Source organism: Hoplias malabaricus, chromosome X2, assembly GCF_029633855.1.
Source record: "Hoplias malabaricus isolate fHopMal1 chromosome X2, fHopMal1.hap1, whole genome shotgun sequence".
NCBI classification, from domain to species: domain Eukaryota; kingdom Metazoa; phylum Chordata; class Actinopteri; order Characiformes; family Erythrinidae; genus Hoplias; species Hoplias malabaricus.
Genome location: NC_089819.1, coordinates 24,897,741 through 24,916,486, shown reverse-complemented (window position 1 = coordinate 24,916,486; position 18,746 = coordinate 24,897,741). Strand labels below are relative to the sequence as shown.

The 18,746-nt window shown below is 45.3% G+C and overlaps 1 protein-coding gene across 1 annotated transcript in view; it reads right to left on the bottom strand.

The window, feature by feature from the left end:
• Nucleotides 1-12,240: 12,240 nt before the first annotated feature.
• Nucleotides 12,241-18,746, bottom strand: part of LOC136676502 (tetratricopeptide repeat protein 28-like) — a 181,932-nt gene continuing 175,426 nt past the window's right edge. The window contains 3 exon segments of the mRNA XM_066653581.1: nt 12,241-14,699; nt 16,514-16,621; nt 16,956-17,085. Coding sequence (XP_066509678.1) covers nt 13,078-14,699; nt 16,514-16,621; nt 16,956-17,085 — 1,860 coding nt within the window. The 3' untranslated portion in view covers nt 12,241-13,077.

The following is an 18,746-nucleotide window of genomic DNA, read 5'->3' as shown; positions in this document are numbered from 1 at the left end:
TCGCTGTTGCCATTCAGACTTACCTTCAGTACCCTCTGGTGGAGAAAACTTGCTATCGCAATTGAAATTGTCGACCAGTTCACACTGATAAGACCTGGTATCACAGCTCTAGTGGCTGCCTCTAAACTCTGCACATCTGAATAATTACAAGTAAAGGCTTGGAAGCATAATAAGTTGATACAACTACAGCAGACAGTGTGCAGTAATTAGAGATTGACACTTTAACTTGATACCAGATCACAAACACAGTTAAAAGAGAGAGTCTTTTAATCTCGCTATTCTTAATAATTCTTTAATTCGGAAAATTCTTTTACTTTCATAATTCCTTAATTGGAAATTATATCTAATAATAAAACTCACTTAATATTAAAATTCCTTCATCCAAATTTTTCGACAATTCTTTAATTCAAAATTTTTAATAATTTTAATTATTGAAAAATTTTTTTTCTCTTTCTCTCTTCTTTTATTCACTCGCGCATAGCAACTTTCACTCCACCCTCTCCTACTAACAGACTTCCCTTAGAGATTCACAAGTGAACTCTAACACCATACATACTAGCAGTTACTCTTAGAGCACTCGGTACAAGTGAATTTAGTTCAGATTTAGTTAGAGAAGGGATTAACGGAATTAATCCTAACTAAATAGAAGTAAGTTACACCTCGCAGTTAAAACACAGCTAACATGGCAGAAGGGACTTTTTCTTCGGAAGTATATGTAGAAGGTTTGTGGGATGAGGCATTCTCTGTTCTGACCAGCATCACCAGTGATGTGATGCCGGGACTCGCAGAAACTGTGCAGAAAACCTCACAGGCGCATCGTGACCACATGGTGGCTAAGTGGGTAGAGAACCACTTAACCGACATCCTCAAGGGCAAGCCCCTAACTGAGGCATTAGGTCAGATAGCCCTCCTCGCTGTAGTACAGCTCAGAGCCAGCGAACGTGAGCTTGAGGTATCAAGGCGACAGCAGGCAAAGGTAGAGGCAGAGCTAAGTCGACTTCAAAGCGAAATAGCTGAAGGGGACACGCTGCCCCAGGTCACACCCGATGTGCCACCTAGTGCCGCTACAGAAAGACAAGGCCAGCAGGAAGATAGTGAGGATCAGGAACCAGACTCAGGGACCGTAACCTTTAGAGCTGCTGCAGCACCTCCTCTGGTATCAACGGGTATTTCCCCTTCCCTTGTGTCTCCTGTCAGTCGTCCCTTACAACGCCCTGCTAGACCCAGAGCACTGCAACCCAGTGTCTGGTCCCCTCAACCTTTACCCTCTCATGGTCCCTCATACAAGGACCTAGATAAAATCACGCGTAATATAACCCGCTTTGATCCCAAACCTGACGGTTCTAATGATATCTTTTCCTACCTAAAAGATATTGACTTCTACCTCCAAAGGTTCCCCGGGATCACCATAGATGACAGACTATATGTGATTAAACTGACCTCCAACCGAGACGTCAGTAACTTCATTGAACGTCAGCCAGACTATGTAAAAGCGCGATATGATGTACTGTGCCAAGCATTGGAGGAAGAATTCTCCAATCACCTGTCACAGACCGGACTGGCCGCTGCTTTGAACATAAAACAGCAACGCCAGGAATCCCCTCAGCAATATTATAATCGACTCAGACAGGCGTACTTCGGACCTAGAAATGACTCCGGAATGGAGGAAGAGTTAAATTTCAAATCACTATTTATCCAAAACCTCCATCCCCACACCAGTCACCAGTTGGGAGTCTCAGCTTGCCCTCGCACCCTGTCTAGCAGGCAGCTGCGTGATTTAGCACTCAGAGGTTTCCTCAAAACCCAACAAATTCCCAACAGGCGGTCCGAAACACCCCAAGTCTTCAATGTCGACTCCAGTTCCCCACATTTAGAGTTAGAAGGCGCCACCCAGGCCGATCCACCAAGATCCGCCCTGAACCCTTCCTCCACTCCGTGGACCAGTGAGGGCCCGAAACCTCATCCGCCCTCACACCAATACAAGCGCTACCCTCCTCGCAGGCCAGACAGAAATCATGACAAAGATTTCTGGAACCCTCGGGACAGGGCTGGGTATGGTCGTGACTATTACCCTGTAGAAAACCGCGGTGCGGGCCGTGGAAAACCATCACATCCCCATAAGGGATATGAGCGAACAGCTCCGAACCAGCTTTCTGATTCCTATAGAGAAAAGAAAGAGAAATACTGGTATCAAAATAAAGAAAATCACACTAAAGACAAGCTTAAAGGCACGGAACTCAGCTCTAAGGAGTTAGAGGACATCCGCCGAATGCTTGCAATGATTTGCAAAGAGAAAAAGAAAAAACCTGACGTTCTTTCTATCACCTCTTCGCGGTCTAACCCAAAGCCATCCTCTAACACCCCAGAAATGTTAGAAAGTTATGTAGGAGAAGTGACAAGCGAAGCTCCGTCTTCTAGCGCACCGTGCAATCTCCTCGTGACCCAAACAAACACTGAAAACCCGATGATACAGGGGGGTGACTCGCAACCACCCTCCAGTGCTGTTTTAGTTGTTCAGTTAGACGGTAAAGAAGGTTTAACGCCAAATGACCCTTCAGTCATTGAAGGCGACACACCCGTCCGACAATTCATGGGACACCTAACGGAAAAAGGGGTTGCACGCAAATTCTACTTGTCCACCATTGTGGAAAGAAGGCTAGTACATGAGGCCCTATTGGACACTGCATCAGATGTCACGCTCATGTCTTCCGCCTTATTCCACCAGGTTCGAGCCATTGCGCGGCGTGAAAATCGCGAGATACAGCTCCAAAACTGCCCTCTTAAAATTCAGCCGTATTCACATGCAGGCCTCACTATCCAGTCTATGGCACTAATACACTTAGCCATTGGACCAATGACCTTAGTGCATCCAGTCCATGTGTCTCCTCTCGAAACAATTCCCTTCCTCATCGGCAAAGATCTCCTTAATCGCTTCGAACCACTGATTGACTTCAAAAGGTCAAAGATCTGGGCACAAGTGCGTGAGCCGTTACCCATCTGCACCCCATACCACCGGGAAGCTCAGTGTTGCCGCCTCGAAATCCGGCCTGAATCAATAGGAGATCCACCCAGTCAGATCCCTCACTTCGAGGAAGAGGAAACTGAGCCCATGGCAGCCACACCAGAGACAGCAGTCTCTCCCTGGCCCCCTAGTGCCATGTTAGAACAACGGAACACATTCCTGTGCACTTTCACACAGCCGTCCACAACAGACGCTCCAGGCCTTCCCATCGTGAATGGTCTCACAATGCAGGACTATCGTGTAGACAATGCAGTTCTGGCTCTATGGGCCGACCAGTCCGCCATAAGCCAAACCCTCTTTAACACTCTGCGCCTCACTCAACCAAATATTCCTTTGGTGAGCAGTCCTTGTCGCTTTCCTCTTAACCTGGCATCAAAAGCAATGTCACCCACTGATGGAATTTGCGCTTTAACCGTCCAGTGGAACAAAAGGGTAATCACCCATTATTTCTTAGTCGTCCCTAACTTGCCGCACGACGTTTACATTGGTAGTGACTTCTTGGTGCGCCTCGACGTCCACGTAGACACCCTCAATAGTGTACTGTGGTCTTTGACTGATGTTTCAACGGAAACCTGGTCCTCCGATCTCAGCAACCTAGGCTCAGGACAAACTATTCCCGAGGTATGTCAGGTCACTAACCAAGGTTCACTTGTGGTACCTGCGAACGCAGCAAATGTACCCATCCGCTTAGTCATGCGACCTGGCCAACACTTAAGCCACGCGCATGCACTTTTCCAACCGTCACCTCAGTTCTTCGAACTAGGCCTCACCCTCGAAGCCACACCTTTGGTGGAGACGCGAGCAAGATCCACCTATCTATTCGTACGGAACGAAACCACTCAACCCTTGACGATCCCTCACTCATCTCCTCTGGGTTGGTTAGTCAGTACGAAATTCCATGACTTCGAGTTGCGAATTCCGATCATAGGACCAATGCCTGAATCCCTGCTTCTTGATCATGCAGAATCAAAGGTGTTCTACACTCATCCGACACGAGCTGTTGCTCTCTTCTCAGCTCTGGACATGAGTAATGATGCCATTTGCAGGATAGATCTCGCTGACGACAATCAAATGACGATCACGGTCCTTTCCATAGATTCATCCCCGGAATCCTCCCGGGAACCATCTCTTCTTCCCGAAGCGGGAGAAAACACTTCAAATCCGCGTACTTCGAAAGAACTATCTGACTCCGAATTTCGTATCCAAGTCGAACAAGTTCTAAAGGAGGCCGACGCCCTCCAAAGCAAAGAAGAACGTGAGAAACTCTGTGAAGTGCTCCTTAAATATCAAAAATCTTTTTCCAAAGATTCAACGGACTGTGGTCTCACTGACATTCATTCAGTACGTATTCCCACTCGTCCGGGAGCACCACCCACGTTTGTCCGCCAATACAAAATTCCGTTGGCATCCTATGAACCGGTACAAGAAATCATTAATGACTTGCTGGAAAAGGGCATAATTCGACCCTGTAACAGCACGTACTCGGCACCATTATGGCCCGTCATAAAACCAAATGGTAAATGGCGCTTAACCATCGACTATCGGAAACTAAATCAACAGGTTCCCTTGTCTCGATGGCCGATGACACAATTGGAGCAAGAGCTTCCCTCGGTCCGAAACGCTAAATACTTTTCCACCATCGATGTAGCCTCTGGCTTCTGGACCATCCCGGTGCAAGCAGAAGACCAACACAAGCTCGCTTTCACTTTCGCAAACCGACAGTACACATTCACTAGGTGCCCTTTTGGATATGCCAACTCACCCGCGGAGTTTAATATTTTCTTAAACAAAGCATGCCCTGATGCCCGCGAGCGAGGCACCCTCATATATGTGGACGACATACTCATGCGTAACCACTCCCTACAGGCACACATTGACGAGATTGATCATGTTCTTGACCAGCTTACAACAGCAGGTGCGAAAATATCACTCTCCAAATGTCAGTGGTGCAGAACAAAAGTGAATTACGTCGGTCTGCTCGTAAGCACTGATGGTGTTGAACCACAAGTGAGTCGAGTGCAAGGGGTAACAAACCTCGCAGCACCCACCAATCTTAAGGAACTCCGCAGTTTCTTAGGAGTATGCAACTACTCACGACAATTCATAGAGAACTACGCGGACCTAGCTCGTCCACTTTATGACCTCCTGAAAAAGGACACTCCGTTCACCTGGGGCGAAGCCCAGGAACACGCCATGCAGGCACTAAAATCGAAACTGTGCACGGCCCCATGCCTTGCCTATCCTGACAGTAGCAAAGAATTCTACCTAGAAGTAGGGTTCTCGAACCACTGTCTCAGCTCCGGTCTGTATCAATTACACGATAGAGACAAACGTGTCATAGCCTATGCTAGTAAAACTATGCTGGCTGCCGAAAACAAATACAGTGACTGCGAAAAAGCACTACTAGCAACAGTGTGGGCAGTCAAACATTTCTCCAACTACCTAGGTGGTCAGAAGGTGATTGTTGAAACTCATCATCAACCAGTCACTTTCCTAAACAGCCAACGAATTCGAGAGGGTGTAGTAACTAACGCTCGAGTAGCGTCATGGCTAATGGCTCTCCAAAGCTTTGACTTAGAGGTGCGTTACGCGCAAAACTACAAGAGCCCCCTAGGCACAGGCCTTGCTTCCTGCAGGCGATGCGAAGGAAACATTCCTTCCCAAGTGCCACAAACTCCAGAAACCCTCTTACCCACCGTGGCTAACCACCACTATTTTGATCCTAACACATGCAAAGACCTTGTCACTGCATATGTAGATGGTTGTTCGTTCCGCCGAGAACACACCCTGATGGCAGGGGTGGGTATTATCGGAATAAACGGATGGCCTCACGAACCCCTAAGTTTCAAATTGGGTGCTCAGTCCTCCCAATATGCTGAAATAGCAGGAATTCTTATCACAATCCAGTCTGCAGTCCAGAAAAGCATAAAAACGTTGGTGATCTGCACAGACTCCAACTACGCGCGCCTAAGCTTCACATGCCACTTGAGACTGTGGAAAACCAACAACTACACCACGTCAAACAAAAAGCCAGTTAAACACAAAGAGCTTTTCGCGGCATGCGAACACTTGGTAGACACACATGACCTGCAGATCTACTGGAAGAAAGTGAAGGGTCACTCCCGAGTCCCGGGAGATGACAAAGAATTCAATGATCAAGCAGATAGCTTAGCCAAGCAAGGGGCCCGCGAAGGCACATCGTGGACATTCGATCCCTCCCTTTTTCCAAACCCACCCGACATCGAAGTCCTAGCTGTCACACGGTCTCGAACTATAACAAAGGCGTCGCCTGACAATGCCAAAACTACCATTGTCTCTATTAACCCTGCTTTTTCGGACGCTGACTTAGTTACTCTCCAAGCTCGAGACCCATCCATTTCTAAAATGCTTAGCCATGTCTCTGACCCTTCTACTAATCCCATCGCAGCACAAGATCTTGACACCATACCAGGCCTTAAAGACCTATACGGCGCCAAAGCGTCCCTCCAAGTCGTCAAAGGCTTGCTAGTTCATGCCACTGACTCGCACACTTCACCTACGTTCGTGGTTCCTCAGTGCCACAGGGGGGTGATGCTGATGCACGCCCATGACTCCCCATCTGCGGGACACAAAGGGGTCAAAGCAACACACCATGCGCTCAAGCAGGTGGCATATTGGCCCCACATGGTAAAAGATGTGGCTGACTACATTAAAGGCTGTCTGGTATGTTGCCAATTTCAACCCTCGAATCCTCTTCATAGAGCCCCCTTGCAAAAGAAAGGAGTATCCTTCCCTTGGTCAAACCTCCAGATAGACTGGGTTGGACCACTCACTCGAACAGTAAGAGGTAACAAGTACTTCCTCACAGTCACGTGTGCATTCACTAAATGGGTAGAATGCCTCCCCGCACCGAATGACACAGCACTAACCACTGCATACTTACTGATGAACCATGTCTTCTCACGGTTTGGCCTACCCAGCCGTGTCGACTCTGACAGAGGGACACATTTCACAGCTGAGGTCATGCAGCAGCTCTGGCAACTCTTAGGAGTAAAAGCCAGCCTTCACATTAGCTACCATCCTCAAAGCTCAGGTCAGGTAGAGCGAGCCAACCGAACTGTTGTTAGCATACTGAAAAAGTACGTAGCAGCAAACCAACGAGACTGGGATGTCAAACTCCCCCTCGTACTGATGGCCATACGGGCGACCCCACACGACGCGGTCGGGGTCTCACCCTTTGAGTTGATGACAGGGAGACAAATGACTCTGCCTCTACATCTGTTATATCAGCCAGGTGAAGCTAGCATAGCCGTAGCCTACACCACTCATCAGTATATGGAGGACCTGCAGAAACACCTCAAAGCTACTTTCGCCTTTGCCCAGCAGAAACTGGAAAGAAGTGCAGAAGGTCGCAAAGCGTACTATGATCACAAAGCATCCCACGATGAACTCCAAATAGGGGACAAAGTATGGTACTACATCTTTATCCAACCTGTTGGAAGGTCGCGAAAAACAGGGGGGAATTTGGCCCGCAAATTCCTACCCCGATGGTCCGGTCCCTACAAGATAACAGACAAACTGTCCCCCGTTGTTTACAGGATCAAAATAAACAAAGCTCGGGGCAGTACTGAATTCAAATGGGTCCACCGCAACCAAATCCGACCACACACAACCCCCATGGGACTTGTAGGGGATACTAACGCTTGTGTTAGATCATAAACGGCAGAACCAAAGGCAGGGAGGGTGTTAGTTAACAAACAACTATAACCTTCTACTCACACCTTAGTTCTCCTATCCCTTTTCCCTTTTTCTCTCACTCTTTAGCAGGCAACGAGCTTCTAACCAGACTGAGGACACTCAGGGTGCAAGACCCTAGTCCCTCATCGTCAATTATTGTAGAGTGCTTACCCTAGGAAATTTTTATCAAAAAGGGGGGTATCGTGAAAATTTCTTATAATTTATCTAAACGACTCGCCGTAAATACCCTAAATCTAACCATGAGCATCTCTTCCGGTAGGATGGCCCCGCTGCTCATTCTCCTGATCGTCGGCTCCCTAGGAACCGCTGTGCTCCCTGAAGTGATTGAACCAGGTCCTGACTCAGGAATAATACTGAAAGACCAGCCGGGACTGCTAATCACTAATTGCCGCCTCCATACCCAGAGAGTATTTGTACGGTTGAATCCCGCCGAAGCGTGTAGCAAAAACCTACCGATAACCACGCTGCAGACTGGCCAGAATGGAGTTAGATGGACTGAGGAAGCTATCAGCCATGCTGAAGCCGACGTAACTCACATGCTCCGCCAGTTACAAAAGTTTACCGTAACGCAATCAGAACTAAATGGTTTTAATAAACGACCTAAACGCTTCATAGGCGGATTGTTAATGGCAGCTGCAACTGTGGGATCACTACTGAGTCTCGGAACGTCCGCCGTCAATGCCGTCAATGTAGCCACTGTTAAACGTCAAGTAGGGGAATTGCAAGCGGAAATTCCGAACATTAAAACCCAATTAGACAAACAGCAGCAGCACCTGCAAACCATTGGGCAAACCCTACGTGGCACCGTCGTAGTGCTCAACGCTCACAGTGTCGCTTTGAACAAAACGCTCCAGACGGTTAACTCCATGCTTTCAGTAGTACAACTTGACCTTGCCCACATCCAGCTTGTGAATATGTTATTGTCTGATATGCTACAAGAAATCAGCTCCTCTGTAGATAGCCTAGCCATGGGGAGAATCCCTCCTTACCTGGTGCCCCTATCCTTAGTACAGGAGATTTTATCCACAGCAACTCGAGAAGTAGTTACTGATCTCCAGGCCCACCTAGCCTATACCTTAGGTAGCGCCATCCCAATTTATGTTAATCCTCAAGACCGAGAATTAGCATTCATTATTAACCTTCCCATAATGGCGCCTGAAAACATATACCGTTTGAAAGATGTTGTCAACGTTGGTTTCTGGCAAGATTCTGCCTACGTTCGTGTGAAAACAACATCTCTTGTAGCATACCAAGACGATAACCCTGACCTATATCTGGTACCCAATTTGCTTATGTGCACACTCACTAAAGACATTCACTACTTGTGCCCTAGCAAACCTTTCATTCGTGACAGCGCAAATGGGATCTGTGGCCTTAAGCCTATGATGAGTAATACTCAATGCCCGGTAGTCGTCACGCCCCGACGTTTGGTAACCAGTACTCAAGCTGAAATTGTTGGAAATCGTTGGTTGGTTAACACCCCCTTTAGAGAGGCCCTACTAACCTATGATCAACATGACACCTCAGAAAGGGTACTCCTTCCTAGCCAAACCTTCTGGGTAGACGTCCCCGTAAACGCAATCTTACATGTAGGAGACCTGGCCCTGTATCACCTAAACCCTGACCAATATGAGAGCGACGTAGAAATCTCAGAGTTCTTCTCCAAACACACCATCGAGCTAGATACTAAAACACTAACTCGCCTAGAATATGAGGGAACCCAAGTCATTGACCTAACCCCCATAGATAACACTCTTAGAGAACTATCGTCTCAACCCCTATGGCCAGTTCAGCCTGTCACCTATGCATGGTCCACCCCGGACACCTTACTAGTTACCCTGGTAGGATTAGGATATCTTTTGACCTTTGGTATAGCTTGGTTCTATTTCAAACGCACTCGAGCCCTCCAGAGCAGGTTAGAAACTTGGTCTAATAAAATGGTCAAATTCGTTAGACATAAGAGAGCCCAGAGAGGTGAACCCCCAAGTTTTAGATATGAAGCCGAAGGCCATGTCGAAGAATCAGCTCTCGAGGTTGCGTTTGAACAAGACCTGCCCCTAAATAATTAGGATCCCTTCAGCATGCAAACATACACATTCCATATACACCCATACACTAATAGGAATACATCAGCTCTGGAAATGTGTTTGAATATGCTTGCTGACCTCACCTTCCTCCACAGCAAAAGTTCTTTTCAGCTCCATGATCCCTGACGAACCATAAAACTGAAAAGAAAGGGGGGAATGTAGTGGAGTATGAGCCAAATATGAATATCGGACAATCAAGAAATGAAAAGTTTTGAATTAAAACTTTTCCAGTCTGCAGAAGACTTTTCGTCTGCAACATAGCAGCCCCCACACACACACCCAATCTAAAGACATCAAAAGAACCCTTTTAAGTAACACATGGCCCCAACACCCCCCTTCTCTCTTTTAACTAACAGGAACTGTCGAGATAACTAACTTAAAGAGACAGGAACCTCAAACAAAGAAGAGAGCTTTTACGGCCCGTTTTTATGACAATGGCACCTAAATGTCTAATCCTTATCTTTCACGGAGATCAACAGATGTTCAAACCAAAGTGACCTCGAGTGAACTCCCGTGAACCAACAGCTGAAACACGGATTAACAACGACACCAAATGGACACTGGCGGAACTACACCTCGCCCGGAGTCGCCGCAAGACAATAGCGAAAATAGTCGATCTCTGAGTTATTTGTGTATAAACGAACGTATGAATGTCACTTTCTGTACCCTCAGATGAATGCCTACCTTCTAATGAAATGATGTATAATGCCGATTGTTTCTATTACAAAGATCAGTTTTGTCTCTGAATGAGAGAAAATGGATTAATGTTTTATTTTTCAGCGTATCATCACGAATTGGACGTGAACAATGTACTCAAGATGGGACCTTATGTAAATGTCTGATATTAATAGTCCAATGTACTCATTGTTATAGGTTGATAACAGGTATAAGAATTTTGATACGAGAAACTCATATTCCTTATGTATGAATCACAGAGTCAAAACCCCCTCCTCCTACTCTCTCTCTCTCTCTCTCTCCCTCACGAGAGTCACGTGAGTCTGGACTCGCGTCCAATCAGAAAGAGGACGCCTCCCATTAGGGCGTGACCGCGCCAGCCTTGAAAAGGACAAACAGTAAGACAGACAAGGAGTTCGAAGTTTGAAGAGTCGCGAGGACTCTACAAAGTAACGGACCACTGAAAAAAGAGAGGACCACGAGGAGATCCGAGAAACCTTAAACAACAAAAAAACGCTGTCTCTTCCACGCCGACAACGAAACAAAGGAACCCTCTCAGAGACTTCAGAAAAGCTTACGAGAGACGTCTCGAAATTAGCTAAGAGTATGAAGTTTTACTAATACGTCGAGTAATTTGAATATCTTTCTTTTCCTTTAATCTTGTTTATGTTTATTACCTATCGAAGTGTGATCTCACGAGTGATCAAAGCGGGTGAAACTTATTTGTGGCCAAAGTAAGGTATCAACCGTTTGAGTAATCGATAACAGATATATTAACGTTATAAGCTGATTCCTGAAGACATCAATCCTGGAAAGCTGAACAACGAGACTAGCTAATACTCTGAAAAAGCCTTTCCACTACGGTGGAAAACCAGCCACGCCTGTGAAAAACCGAAGAAGGGAAATCTCGATCAACGCAGCTCAGCTCGGAATCGAGGGTCTTCAAATCGACTGTAAAGAGATCCTCCATAAGCGGGCCTGCTTCTCACCACGTGGGAACGACGAGAACACCCCGGGACACGGAGATTAAACAACAGGACGCGACGGCTCGGTGAAACGGCGAACGAGTAAGCTAGCGTATTTAACACCTTTTCAGTAGCTGATGTCCAAACAAACCCTCTTTATAATTTACCATTTATTAACCTTAGTTAGCAACAATTTAGTCACAAGTTAGAAGTGCCTAGCTCACCTTAAGGTCAAAATCAGTTCCCCCTGCCGGACACCGTGAGATTACAGGGTTGTGCTATGTTAACTAAATATCTTCTTTTTATTAATAAAACTCTCATTATTTGAAGTCACAGTGTTTGCAATTTATTCATTAGAATTTCTGAAAATCCTGAAGAACTCATTTAGCATGATTATTATTCATTCTCAAACTAATTATTAATGTTTTAATTGCTTAAACCAATTATAAATCTTAATTAATATCATTAAGTCAAATATCAGAGGTTGGAGGAGTTGAATAAGGTCAAGGCTATAAAACAAATTATAAAATTATATATATATGTATCGGGGTGTATGACCAACATCCACTACAAATGAATGAATATATTATCTTTAAAATATGACAAAATTGAAGAAACAAATGCTTGTTTATTGGCCTTTTGTGTGTTGTGAGTCTGTTTTATGTTTGACAGTGAAATATATATATAAAAAAATAACAGAGAAGTGGAAGATTTCCTTTTTTTTATTAAAACTGCTCCTGTTTAGGGACAAAGAGAGAGAGAAGTCTTAACAATTGTTTTTTTTTTTTCATCAAAAAGTGTGAGCTAAAAATTCATACGTGGTGCTTAACAATCAACAGCAAGAGAATCCATGCTTTACAGGAGACATTCAGTTAACAAAGAGATGAGGCAAAAAAGTCTCAATAAAAATATGACATACATTTCCCACTCCCTGGTTTCCACAAGCTTTCGTCTTTTTTTATAATATAAAAGTGTGTAATGCTGATTGAAACACTTGATTTAAATTACAAAACATTATTATATTATCAAGATCAATAACAATTACTACTAATAATAATAACAACCATAATAAACAATAGCAATATATTATGTAAAAATCAAATGGAACAAAAACATTCTGTAGTGTTGTTGAGTTTTGTTTGTTTGTTTGTTTCACTTGGCCCTTACAAGGTCCTGACCTATACGCACAGTAGAAGGTCTTCTGTCTCAAATACACAGTGGTGGCTGAGGGTCAGAAGCACCAAATATAATAGTTTTGTTTAAGGGTCCTCGGAGACAGGTCACATGTCGGAGTGGTTGACAAGAACATGTAGATGCTAATGTCATTTTTTAAACTCAGGGTAGTAGAAGTTCCATTCCATCAGGATCTGTTTTCTGATCATAATCAAATCCATCAAGAAGATCCTGGTTTCACAACCTCTGTCACAATATCAAGAGTTTGGTGATTATACTTCTCAAATACACCTCATTTAATTCATCTGCTAATTGCCAGGTTGCGAGGGAGTGGTGGACATCACCAAAATGTGCCAGACACAAGCCCTCCAAGATTAAGTTGTGCACCTTAGACGTAGATCCTAATTTCTGCAAAGTTTCAACATTTGGACGAAGGAAAGAACCTACTCGACGAAAGGAACTTGAACCCGTTACCAGTGGGTAGATGTATGGGCTGACCCCCTGGGCTACTTCGAGTGGAGATGGAGGGTGATGGAGCATTTTGCCCATGACCTGAGGTCCTTTCCAGAGACTGATGCCCTATTTTCAATAGGTCAAGGGCATCTTGACCATCTCCTGGTGAGCAGCGACGTGGAGAAAGATTAAGAAGTCCAAGCACATCCTTCTTTGTTGACACCACTGGGCCTCGGAGCACTTTGATTGGACCAGTGTGTTGTTGCTGTTGTTGCTGCTTGGCTGCTGTGTTGGACCAGAAAGTCTTAAGGCTTTGCATAGCTTGGACTTTCTCGTCGATGACAGCCCTTCTCAAGCGGTCAAGTTCGGAAGTGTCTGTTGGACCTGACCCAGTGGATCCTGTTGAGGAATAGGAAAGGGCTGGGGAGGGTGCACTGTCAGCAGGGGACTGGTGACCTGAACTTGGGGATATATTCCTGGGAGAACAAGATAAGCGACCACTATAAAGGGAGGTGGGGTACTTGAGCTTGAACTGGGCAAGACTGTCTAGAGTGGGTGAGGGATGGCCACCTTCTTTCATTGAGGTATCTGAAGTGGCAGGACTACTGTAACCAGAGCTGATCTTTTGCAGGGATGAGGAACGGGAAGGAGGTTTGGGACGATTGGAAGGATCTCGAATGCTGGCACTGCTTCCAGGTCGACTGAAAGCACTGGTCTCGGAGGAGCGGAAAGCTGAGAATCGGGTTGGGGTGGAAGCAGGGTTTGGAGCAGCCATTCCCTCAGCTACGCCTCTCTGCAAGGTTCCCATGGCTTTGAGGTGGCTCTGGGTCTCTTCCAGAATCTTCTTTGCAAGCTCCTGAGGGTCCAGCGAAGTCAATGCTGGCTTCTCCTCCTGGGACTTGACCGTGCTGTCGGTTTCAGTGCTCGACTGGTCAGATTCACCTGTATCTGAACTGGTCAGTTTGCCAATCTTCTGGAAAGGGGAGTTTGGACTTACAACCAAGCTGGCCTTTAGTGGAGATGTTGGTGTGCTGACGCTTCCCTTTGAGGAGATGGAAACTTTGTACTCTTGTCCATTGCCTGACCCTGAAACTTGCCCGCCAATCCCAATCCCACTGCCTCCCCCATGGCCGAGCCTGTGTCTTTGACCGTGGCCTCGTGGCAGAGGTAGCGAGTCACATTGGCTGGACAAAGGCTCATTGCTAATGATGGAGAACCCTTCATATTCCTCCTCATCTCCTCTTACCACAGTGCTGCAACTAGTCATAGCACCGTGTGGTGAGGATCTACTTCGGGAAACACTGAGAGGAAGCTTATTTGCAGATATAGAAACACTTAAGCTGCCGCCAGCACGTCTTTGGCCCAGGAAGTCACTCTCAGACTTGGAAACAAAGCTCATGGAAGAAGCAATAGAGCTCAGGCTGTAGACAGATATGGCATCCGAGGCCATGCTGTCCGGACAGTGTGGAGAGAAAGGAAGTCCAGGGTATCCAAGAGGCAGTGGATTAGACACTGACTGGGCAGAGGCGAGCGACTCCAGAGAAGATGAGCTGTCCATGCTGAGGCGCTTTGGAAGCTCTGTTGAGTCTGGAGTTCATAAAAAAATGCAGAATAAAAACAAGAGTTAAAATAAGAGAAGAGAAAGTAGATGTTTTGTCAAACTCAAAGTGTTCAAGTTTTCCACATAGTAGCAGTCAACACTTTTATTGTGAATTATTAAGTGTACAAATGAGTTTTAAGATGTTTTTATTTGTTGCCCTGTGAAGGACTGGCGCCCCTTCCAGGGTGTATTCCTGCCTTGCGCCCAATTATTCCAGGTAGGCTCTAGACCCACCGCGACCCTGAACTGGATAAGCGGTTACAGATAATGAATGAATGAATGAATGTTTTTGTTTGATTGAAATTCAAAATAGAATCATTTCCCTGCTCTTTTGTCATTTTATGGTAACTGTTGCATAGTATTAAATATGACAACTGTCAGTTTATTAATTTAAAACATAAGTAGTTAAAAATGGCAAGTTCTTGGGGCTTATATTGTATACAAATGTATGTGTGAGTATTGGTTTACATTATTTAAAAATGGTGATTCCTATGTTAGCAATCATGAATATAGTGTATAAAATCATTCATTATCGCAATTGCTAACATCAAAATCACCATCTTTAAATCTTCTCAATCAAACTCACACGTACTTTTGAAGAACAGAACATATTGATCAAATGGTTTTACAGCACATTTTCCTGATGGATCTGGTAATGAATTCTTTTCACTTGCCATTTTCAAACTACTTTGCAAGGCTATTTTTTCTTGAAATTAAATGAGAATTAGTCATTGTTACTACTATGCAGGGTGGCACGGTGGTGCAGCAGGTAGCGTCGCAGTCACACAGCTCCAGGGACTGCTGTGAGGAGTTTGGTGTGTTCTCCCTGTGTCTGCATGGGTTTCCTCCGGGTGACTGTTTGTGAGGAGTGTGGTGTGTTCTCCCTGTGTCTGTGTGGGTTTCCTCCGGGTGACTGTCTGTGAGAAGTGTGGTGTGTTCTCTCTGTGTCTGCGTGGGTTTCCTCCAGGTGACTGTCTGTGAGGAGTGTGGTGTGTTCTCCCTGTGTCTGCGTGGGTTTCCTCCAGGTGACTGTCTGTGAGGAGTGTGGTGTGTTCTCCCTGTATCTGCGTGGGTTTCCTCCGGGTGCTCCGGTTTCCACCCACAGTCCAAAAACACACGTTGGTAGGTGTGAGTGTGTGAGTGAATGTATGATTGTGTTGGACTGGCGCCCCCTCCAGGGTGTGTTCCTGCCTTGTGCCCAATGATTCTGGCTAGGCTCCGGACCCACTGTGACCCTGAACTGGATAAGTGTTACAGACAATGAATAAATGAATGAATGAATAATACTATGCAAGTTACGTTAAAGCAGCAGGAGAATGTTCGAATTTTGAATTGCAATTATATTTTACACAAAAACGCTTTAAAACATGTTTGAACACCTAATAATACCTGACTACAAAATATAAAATAAACAGTAGCTCATGATAATAACATCATCTCTTCTTTTCCGCTCATATTAACAGAACACATGCTCCAGCTCTGAAGGGTTTTCTCTCCTTATCCAGCAGTACAATAGCACCTAAACTCCATGATGCTACAATTCTCACCTGACCCTCTTTATTATATATATAAAAAGGGAACATTATTAAATCAGACTGTGAAAAATACAGTAAATAAATGTCAAGACTATGAAAATAAAATGACAAAGCTGACAGACCACAGATCGAATCCCTGAAGGTATAAATCCCCAGCATCAGAGCTGCTTTCTCCAGAGAGATGGAGCTCCATTTAATACGTTTTGTCTTCAAACCTTTGGCAAAAGTAATCAAACTAGGATGAGGTATGCTGTAATGTTCCTTACCGAATATTGCCATTAGAGACTGGAGGGCAAAGTGCATGGTGCGGCGGCTGGCCTGCTTCCCCGTCTTCAGAACCACTTCTTCCTGTCCCACCTCACACAGATCAAACCCTGAATGTGTGAAAGCAGAGACACACATAATGGTACAATCAGTTATTACTTAAAGCAGTGGCTCCTAAACCTTTCCTGCAGTGCCCCACTTTTATAGATGAGAATATTATTATTATATGTATAATATAAGTGCTGTGAAGAACTGGCGCCACCTTCAGGGTGTATCCCTGCCTCGCGCCCAATGATTCCGGGCAGGCTCCGGACCCACCCCGACCCTGAACTGGATAATGAATGAATGAATGAATTAATATATAATATATATAATATGATCCTGGTGTGGTGTGTCTGCAATTCAAATACATACCCATACAGAAGCACAGTGAAACTGACTCACCCAGAGCAGCAAGGAACTCGTGGCAACCGGGCAGTCTCCAAAGCTGGACACTTATAGACACCTGGATCGGCAGCAAAGAAAAGTCCTGCTCCTTCTCTCCGGACTGAAGCTGGACCAGGACCTGATGAAGCTACACATGAAGAAGAGGAAGGAAATGAGTCCTGTTGTTCAACTGAGCTTTATTTCGCAGGTTTGTCTTAAATGACCTCAGGTCTATTCTTTAGGCAAGGAAGGGGGATTTAAAGGTGTATGTGTGATATATTATCAACAGTGACCTGATACAAAGCAGCTGTCTACAGAAACACAGACCTACACAAAGTAGCGCACTAGTGCGCAGGACAAAGGTATGTGTTGCTTGGTCAGGATGTGTTTGGTTGTACTTCTGAAGTAAACAAAGGCATCATAATCTGTTGTGGCTTATCACTGTCCTCCAATAAACAGCGCTTGTATCAGTGTTGTATAAATGCAGCATCACACTCTGGCCTCTCCTTATTTAACATGGCAAAGTGCTGGTAGTGGCTGTAACATCAGACCAGCAAGATATTCAAATGAGCTCAACTCTCACAACACGTTCCGGGCTGTTAGACGAAGGGCACACGTTGGAGGTGTGGAGATCAGGTTGAGAAATGAGGGTGAGGGCTTTTCCTGTGAAAGATTTATGAACACTCAGCTGTTCTCTTTAAGGAGATTAATGTCCAACGTGAAACAGCGATGCCTTTGTAAGAGACGGTCCACACGCCACTGAAAACGTGGTTTGCTTTTTTTTGCCTCATTCTCAGATTTAAAAGATTTGCTCATAAACTGCTCACAGTCCGAGAGCCACTTAGAACCATCCAACAAGGAGCCTGTCTGTAATCTTACAGTTCTCATAATATCTGAGATCACTGAGAAATAATGATTATATGTTTGATGATATTTTTTATATAATAATGCATTTTATTGATAATGCACTTTTAATTACGAATAAGATGCAAATTAAAAGTAAAACCACAATATAACAATCATAGGAAAGAGCTAATATTAATGCTTTAACTACAGTCCTTTATTGAAATACTGTATATACTTGGATAATGCTATATAACTAAACACACTCTCTACAAGGATCATAGGTGCACACACCCCTCAGCTGAGACCCTAATATTTGTTGCTCTTACTGTTCATAAAAAGAGATTTGCAGTAGCTAAAGCAAGCGGTTCTTTAAACTGCTTCTTCACCATTCCCTACATTTAGAATGGACGGAAGCCCAAAGACAGCGCACGGGTTGCGATCTGCTGATGTCATTCTGTTTATTGGTGCGGATCAGAAATGGCAGAAGTCTGACCACCTTCAAACTACATCCCTGAGGCCTGAGGAAGAGATACAGTACTTTTCATATTTTATAAACAGGAACAGGCATGGTGGCGCAGAAAGTTAGTGTCGCAGTCACAAAGCTCCAGGGACCTGGAGGTTGTGGGTTCGAGTCCCGCTCCGGGTGACTGTCTGTGAGGAGTGTGATGTGTTCTCCCTGTGTCTGCGTGGGTTTCCCCCGGGTGACTGTCTGTGAGGAGTTGGTGTGTTCTCCCTGTGTCTGCGTGGGTTTCCTCCGGGTGACTGTCTGTGAGGAGTTGGTGTGTTCTCCCTGTGTCTGCGTGGGTTTCCTCCGGGTGACTGTCTGTGAGGAGTTGGTGTGTTCTCCCTGTGTCTGCGTGGGTTTCCTCCGGGTGACTGTCTGTGAGGAGTTGGTGTGTTCTCCCTGTGTCTGCGTGGGTTTCCTCCGGGTGACTGTCTGTGAGGAGTTGGTGTGTTCTCCCT